The following is an 8657-nucleotide window of genomic DNA, read 5'->3' on the forward strand; positions in this document are numbered from 1 at the left end:
TTAATTTTCTACTCACCCCCATGCTGAACAACACTCTGGAGTACTTTTTTGATATCTCAAATGCATCTGGAGATCTGGGAGGCTTCTTGCTGTCTGCTGACATTCAAATAATGGAGGTCTATGGCGCCCGAGGCAGAAAGGTCCATAAAAGTCCACAAAAAACGTGTCAATATTCCTCCATACTGCTCGTCCAATGTATTCCAAGTGTCCTGAGTGGGTAGCATCCAGAATTTACTCGAAACGAAGTCATTTTGAATGTTTTTAGAGCATAAACAGTAGTGTATAGGATTTCCTAAAAGCGCGTTCACGAGTCTACGGAAACCGCGGCAGACCAAACCATGTCTGAGGACTTCAGTGTTGAGGAAGAGCATGAGTTCTTTGCCGAGCTGAATGCGCTGGTTTGGTCTGCCGCGGTTTCCGTAGACTCGTGAACGCGCTTTCAGGAAATCCTATACACTACTGTTTATGCTCTAAAAACATTCTAAATGACTTCGTTTCGAGTAAATTCTGGACGCTACCCACTCAGGACACTTGGAATACATTGGACGAGCAGTATGGAGGAATATTGACACGTTTTTTGTGGACTTTTATGGACCTTTCTGCCTCGGGCGCCATAGACCTCCATTATTTGAATGTCAGCAGACAGCAAGAAGCCTCCCAGATCTCCAGATGCATTTGAGATATCAAAAAAGTACTCCAGAGTGTTGTTCAGCATGGGGGTGAGTAGAAAATGAAGGCTAATCATGTTTTGGGTGTACTATTCCTTTAAGTCCTTTGTCACGTGACTGGCAAAGCGCGCCACTCTGCGCTATTTCCAGCGTGATGCGGAAGTGCTCCAGTTTGGCCCCTGGACCAGGAACAGCGGGAATGAAGCAGAGGTGAGAGGTCAATGGATCATTATTAATACCTAAAACTAATATGTTTGCCGTGATTTATTGAATTTAGCTTTAATCTGTAAAAAAATAAAAGCAAAAAATAAAATAGCGTTGAATTCGAAGTTTTATACAGTAGCTCATCAAAGCCTTGTTTTTGTTTTGAAAACATGCAAATTGAAACGGACGGACAGGTCCACCCTTTCGGAATGGGGGTCGTTTGACTTCTTTGTTAGCCTGCAACGCCCCATACCTGTCTATGTCTCTAAAAGGGGGGGGTCGTTAGAGGGAATTGTTGGCCTGGCTGAATAGAGGAGGTCTTCTGCTCTCTTGTAAAGGGGTTGGGGTACAGGAGAAGCAAACGTCCCCCATTCCAAAGGGATGGACCCATTCTTCAGTGTCAATTTGCATGTTTTTATAACAAAAACAAGGCTTTGTTGAGCTACTGTATAGAACCTCAAACTCAAAGCTATTCCTTACATTTTGAATTGAAAAAGCTAGAAATAAAGTCCAGTCTTTTTGGATTTACCATGACCTGGATGCTTGAGAATCTTCACCCACATCATATAACTTTATTAACCTTGGCTGTTTTTAATAGTTAAACAAAAGTACTTTATAGATATTCCATTGATAAGAGATCTTTTTTAACTATGTCATAAAAACAAAGTAATTAACCTGGAAAATATCAACAATATGCTTTATTATTTACTTTATTAATTCATTTAATAAACAAATAAGGTACCTGGCAGTATGATGAGGGCGGGGTTATTTGAATGAATGATTAAGGAAACAAGCTATGTTTTTGGACAGATTTTCTGCACAAAAAAAAACACATTAGTAGGAAATTATTGCATAATAACTAAAGGCTGCAAAACTCCTTTCTGCTGATAAGAATGAGTTAAAATGTCTTGAACTCGAAAAATACAGGATCAGTAGCAGAGTAGAGGATTTAATCAATATTACAGTCGAGTCCAAGGCAATGCTCCAGTAACAAAGCACAGAGTAATGGAAAAATCAAAGTGCTCAATGTTTGGTCTCTGTAGCATTACTCATCTGCTCTCCTGGATGGAGTCTTATCTCCTCATCACAACACAAAGAGAGGGAGAGAGGGAGAGGGAACTGCTGTAGCATCCGGTCACCTTCAGGTAAAGTAGAATGTCTTCTGTCTAAATTTACTTCTGATAGGTGCTGTTTGATATCATGTCTGATCCCTTCCACCCAAAAGGAAACCTTTACATTTTTCTGTGGATTTTATCTAAATATGTGGTTTAGTCATGGAGAATATTCCTCCAGGAGGCAAAGGCAGGGGGCAGCATCAGAGAGGGAGTAATGGGGTCTACATACACTCATTTAATTAAACATAAAGGCCTCAGAAACCAGACACAGAGGGTTCTATTTAATCTGATATGTAAATATTTTCTGTCATATACATGGCCCAATATTTCGACCTGATGTAGTAACACTGAATCATGATGTAACTTGGTGAAGTAAAAATAGAAGAAGAGGATTGAAGTGAAGCAGTTCTAGAGCAGCCAGCTGTGAGGAGGGACCCACTCTGCCACAAAGCTCTAATTTTGTTGGGGTTGTAGTTTGGGTGGAATATCCATCCATCTGTTTGCTAGAGAAGATTTTCAGTCATCCAGGTCATAGTTAATCAAAAACGTGGACTTTGTTTCCAAGTTTGAAGACGTTTTGCTTCCCATCCAGGAAGCTTTTTTCCATTCAAAATGTCAGAAACAGCGTTGAGTTTGAGGATTTATAGAGTGGACCAAAAACAAAGCCTTGTTTTGGTTTAGAAAACATGAAAATTGAACCGGAAGTATGGGTCCGGCCCTTAGGGGAGTCGTTTGGGTTCTTTGTTAGCCTGCAATACCCAAAACTGGTCTATGCCTCTGAAATGAGGTCGTTAGGGAATGTGTGGCCTGGCTCAACAGGCAAGATGTTCTCATCCCGTTTGTCCGACATTTTATCATAACATTTACTGTATCACAGGGATAATGGATGGAGAGGCAGTGGTACTGTCCCAGTAAAGTTTCATCTGCAGTGAATACAGCCTATTCATCCCATAACAGACGCACGGTCCAAGATGGCATACAGTACTTAGGGACGACCTCCTCAAATAATGAATTCATCATGGCTATCCCATGCAAGCAAAAAAAAAAAATTTAAACACAGAATGCGTTTAGACTTCGGATGTTGCTCCTCTCAGCCAAGCCTTGCCTGTCAACGTCAATATTCCTCTCTACTGATGGTAGCTCTATGTTTTTAATATTAACATGATCAAGGTTTGCATCATTGATGTTAAATCTCCCCTTGACCCCTCTGAGGTGGTTTGCGAGACCTTCTCTGAAGCCCTGGTCAATGTTGTCCAAAGAGGACTAGTAGGGTCAAATCCCTCTCTGTAAAAATGATGATGTAATAGACTTATAGGACCTTTAATTCAGACGAGACAGACAGTGGGAAAGTTCAAAACGTTCAATAAAGAAAAACAGCACAGAATGCCGAGCTTTGGATCTGCAGCAGCTGCAGGGGGAGATGGGCATCACCTATCACTGGCACTCTGGTTGATGAGAAACACAGGTTAGTGACCATGATAATCTGACGGAAGATGATTATCCAAGTGAGTCACTTACCTGGTTTAACAGTTTAGTCCAACTCCAAAAAATGAAGCAGGATCCAGGCAATGGACTGCCAAACGAGTGTCCCCGATGCAGCAGCCCCAGAGAGCAGGCAGACGTCCAAGCTAGGTCAGGGAAACAGTTCACAACAGGAAGGCTCAGACATCCAGGAGTCTGTAACCGGGCCATGGGTTTAGATCAGAACAGGAACCGACAGATCCAGGTTTCCAGGAATCCATAGAGCATTCAGGCAAAAAACGTTCAGATATAGAACAAGTGAGCTAAGTAGTTGAGAGGCAGGATAAGACATGACATCAGAAAAACTACGGGACTTTAAACTAGCTCCCTCTGCTGAGCCAAAACAGGAACAGGGCACGCTCAGCGGACAAGAGACAGGACATGAGTAGGAAACCCCAAGGCAAGACTAAAACTGCTCTGTAACCACTGGCCTCAGAGAACGAACACATGAATGGGAATCATGTGTTCGTTGGAGATCATGGCTGAATGGAAATCAGTCATGATCTCCAACTAAAACTCAAACAAACGTCTTACTGCTGTAACGCTCTTCAACAGGATTAAATACTCGAGCAAAAATGCGGTTTAAATTATTTCTAAATCCTTATTAGCAGACTAATTTGGATTTTTTTGAACTTCTCTGATGAGCTTTGTAATGTGGTGCAGATGTCTAGATCTCAGCACTGTTGCTGGTCAGACACCAGTGCCAGATTATTATGAGCCATTCGGTAAGACATTCCAGCGTTCATTCCTGATTTCCTGACTTGTTTCTGCCTCTCGGTTTCTGAGCCTGCCTTATCTCTGCCTTCCTGCCGGTTCTGCCTGACCCTGATGTGTTTGTCTGCCTCCCAATTGACAAACCTTGAACTGTTTCTCGACTCATCCTAGATTTCCCTGTGGTGCTTCATTGGACTTTTGATCACCTGGCTCTGACCCTGGACTTCACCCCCAACTACAGATTCTGGTTTTGACCTCCTGTTCCCCCTGCCTACTATTGCCTTCACAGTTCTGACCCTCTGCCTGACCACGGATCATCGGAAGTTGGCTGGAGTTATTCCCTGGGACTTCCTGACTAGTGACAGCAACACCAGAACTTCTGTCAACCGTCTTGAACCTACCCTCCTGGTTCATCCCAGACTGAAGACAAAGAGAAGGTTACTGACCATTACATTTGTGATTGATGCACATTGTAAAGCTAACCTGGTTACTAATCTTCTGTCTCCATTTCCAAAGGTTATAGCCCGAGTCGCTGACACCACTTGCAGAAGTTTTGTTTCAATAAACTGTGTTCAGCTTTCAAACTGGTTTGAGTTCAGGGTCCATCTGTTCTGATCATTACAGCAGAAACATGGTGAGACGTTTGCAGGGGTGGTTCTACACCTCTTTTTTTTGTCCAACACGAAGGGTTTACCAACAGCTCCTGTAGTTTTTATTTTATTTTTTTTGCTTTTCGTCTTCCATTAATGTTTCCCAGATTCTCTCCTCTTTTAAAGACATTTTAAAGCTCCACAATCTACTCAAACTTTGTATTGAATGTTAACGGTTTTACTTTGTAAAGCCAGAAAAAAATAAATTCAACCTCAGAACTGTCTTAACATATTTTTTTCCTTTAATGCAAGAACTTTACTAATGTCTTTGCATTCTTTTTTAACATTTTCTGCATGTCTTGTTTTTGATTTCACTTCGAATCAGATTCAAATTTCACTGGAGATCATTTCCAAACCGTTGAAGGAACTTATTGACAAACCATACAAAAACAATAATTATCCTAGTATTTTATTTAACTACCTAATAGAAAAAGATATAAATAAAAACAGTTTCTTATAATTCACATGGAATTGAAATCAAGGCTCTTAAAAAAAAAAGACACGTTTATGTTCATCCAAAAAGACTCTTTAATTGTTGTTTGTGATTAATTACAGGGTGTAGGAGCCTGGTATATAGATACTATAATAGTTTTCACTTACCTCATTTATTTAGATAATTAAACATCTTGAAGGGGGTGGTAAAAAGGGGGATGAGGACAGAATATAAAAGAGTTGAAAAATGGAAAGAGATCATCTGCTAACTGATGATGATAATAAAATAGTACCAAAAGTGTTCATAATCTGACAGCAGTTTTAACAGAAAAAAAATGAAAGTGCCAGAGATGTATTTAGAAAAAAAGAATGATTATAAACTCCTATTATATGTAGAATACATGAATATAACAATAACCAGCCTCAAATAACACATTCGACTATGAGTTTATAGTACTTAGAATACATATTTATTCAAAGTGAGGCCTGTGTGCTGCTGCAGCCTCTCACAATACGGTGAGGATGATGGTTTAAGACACCTAGTGCTGGTCAATGCTCTTCTAAAGGCGCAATCCTTTTGCAGACTGCACAGATATGGACTGCTTTCACAAAGCGTCTGCTTCCTGGGACTCATCGTTACGAACTGATTACCTCATGTTAGAAATAATCACTTTGCATCTACTTTACAACTGTTTGTGAATGTCTGGCAAACCAAGGATGGCTGCTTATCCAACCTTTCTTTCAAGATGTAAACGGTTTGTCTACTGAACAGTTATACTTAAACTCCAGCCGTCAACAGAGAAACTGTTCAACACAAATACAGCCTTAAATCACTGGTTAACGCTGTGCCGGTAACATGGACCTCAACTTTATCAATGAAAGAGTGTTAAAAGTGCAGTCTGTTTCTAGTGTCTGACCCAAATTACAATTCTTTACCACACAAAGACACCATTAAAATCAATATAACTTCAAATCTAACAACAGAAAACTCTCTGAAGTTGTTACATGTATTATTCTTGACTTTTGGTCTCTCTACAGTTTCTGTCTTTCAAGGTTTCCGGTCAGACTTCAGATTCTAGACTGGAAACACGTCGCCAAGGCCGAAGTACGCAAGGACTCCCAACAGGTTGGCCTGCTCCACCTTGCCCCACCTGGCCCTCTGAGCCAGCCTGGGTTGCCTGATAGACCCCATAAGCTCCATACACATTGTCTTGATGCAGCAAGCTTCGCTGCCCCCCACATCGCCCACCACCACAGGCCAACAACTGACACACCGGGCTGGAACTATGGCTGTGGTGCTGGAGATCCAGTGGGCTGTGGTAGATTGGGAGGCCAGGGTATGAGTTCAGATAGTGCGAGTACTGTCGACTGAGCAAGCTTGTTGCTCTGCGCACCATACCCCGCCCTAATCCATTACCATTCCGCACTGCTTCTCCATATGTGGGGAGGTGGGTGGATTGGGAATAGCGCAGTCTCTGGCCCTTGCGTCCATTCGGCCTCCTCTGGTCCTCCCTTATGTGGAGGTAGGCCTGGTTCCTTGGGAGGCACAGGTTGTTTCGAACATGGGCGGGATTATAAGGCTTGGCAGATGTAGGAGTAACATTGCAAGGAAACAGGTCGGGCAAGGTTGAAGGTGATTGGCTGGATAGAGAAGACTGCGATTCATCAAACTGACGAATTTGGTCATTGCCCCAAGTTGCTTTAAGAAATGAGGGGCGCCGGTGTCTCCGTCTCCCTCTCTGCGCAAGGTCTTCTGGAGGCCAAGAGCTGTAATTCTCCACCCGGGGACACATCCCCTCTCCTGAGTAAACATTGTCAACGCTTGGGTTAGAGATATGGTTCTCCTGGAGGTGATTGGCTTTAAGTTCAGTCAGACTGATAGTACTTTTGTCAATCTTTCCCTGATCCCCATGGGTTCTTCTTTCTACATCCTCATTCTCACACTGAAAACTCCTGGCCCTCCTTTTTGGTTGGGAGAAGCCCATTTGGACATGTTGGTTTTGAGATGAGGCAAGTGGGTGAGATGTGTAAATGTCAGGCAGCTGGAGATCAGAGTAGGCAATGAAAGGGGAGTGACAATGAGAGTCTACATAGACCCTCCCTGTAGTCTGGTAGTGGTGTGGGTGCTGATGAGGGAGCGACTCCCCTAGGGCAAGATGGGGCGTACTCAAGCTTGACACAGGAAGCGGTCTCTCATATAGACATGATGTTGAACGAGTTGGAAGTGTGTAGCGCAGTGGTGTTGGCCTAGTTACACCCCTGTGTTGTTTCAGAGAGGTAACGCAAGTTAGAGGTGGAGTAAGGGACCCTTGAGGAATGGGACAGTGATTTTCAGCAACATAAGCAAAGCCTCCCGGCACAGACTCAGTGGTGACTTGTGGAACGCGAACAGGCATACTTCCTCCATGACGGGTCAACTGCTCTATTGTCTTGGTAGCGTTGTCCAGGGAGCTCTCAACATTAGCGGTAGAGACCAGGTCCTTGGCGGTGCGAAGCATCTTTAGCATGTTTGCTTGAGCATAGTTAGAGGTCAGGTCAGGTTTGGCCAATCCAGATGAACGCCCAGGATCTTCTACTCCTTTAAAACAACTGTAAATACCCTGGTATGTTAAAGACAAGCAAAGAACATTTTGGTTATGAAAAAGAAGTCAGATCTGTAAATTAGATTATTTCAGTCCATGGAGTCTAATGTAAAAATAAAACTAGGATTTTACAAAAAAATCCTTACCCTGCTGATAGCCAATAGGAAGTCCAGTTTGTGAGACTTGTGGAGAGAGTGGCGTAGTTTCCAATAGAGCAGATGCTCCCAGGCAAACACAAGCAGGCTGAGGCCCATAGCAACCAGAAGCATGTAGAAGACACCTGCCATGTTATCAATGTCCAACTTGCTGCTCATCACTTCGTTTTTCTCGTTTTGGCAAATTCCAGAAAGCCAGACCGTCTCCAGACGTTCCGTATCTCCTAAAAGTTTATAAATGAGAGAGGAAAAAAGGAATCAAAACTTGCAAAGGGAAATGACGATGATAAGATCCTTTTTTTTTTTTTTTTTTTTTTTTTTTTTTTTTTATTAAAACAGATCAAAATTAAAACTCAGAATACACCAATAGAATAAAATAAAAAATAAAAAATGTGATGGAGTGTGACAGAAACCCTTTAGGGCTCATACCAAGGCCACACCCGTAAACCAACAAAATATCAGGCAGCTCACATTATAAAAGTCCTTTCAGAGAAAACAGAATAGACATATACAGTAACATTATTTTTACATTTTAGCATTCAGATTTCAGGGGGTCAAATTTTTGTAAAATCATACATCACTGTCTTTTTTGGTTAACAGTATTTTTTGCAAAGAC

General features: G+C 42.0%; 1 protein-coding gene across 1 annotated transcript in view; it reads right to left on the reverse strand.

The window, feature by feature from the left end:
- Positions 1–5416: 5416 nt before the first annotated feature.
- Positions 5417–8657, reverse strand: part of LOC107099399 (glutamate receptor ionotropic, NMDA 2C-like) — a gene marked incomplete at its 5' end in the record, with an annotated part of 71695 nt that continues 68454 nt past the window's right edge. Inside the window, 2 exons of the mRNA XM_015397495.1 lie at positions 5417–7904; positions 8033–8265. Coding sequence (XP_015252981.1) covers positions 6366–7904; positions 8033–8265 — 1772 coding nt within the window. The remainder of the gene's footprint in view (positions 7905–8032; positions 8266–8657) is intronic.

This window comes from Cyprinodon variegatus, unplaced genomic scaffold, assembly GCF_000732505.1.
Source record: "Cyprinodon variegatus isolate N-32 unplaced genomic scaffold, C_variegatus-1.0 Scaffold867, whole genome shotgun sequence".
In the NCBI taxonomy this organism is placed as follows: Eukaryota; Metazoa; Chordata; class Actinopteri; order Cyprinodontiformes; family Cyprinodontidae; genus Cyprinodon; species Cyprinodon variegatus.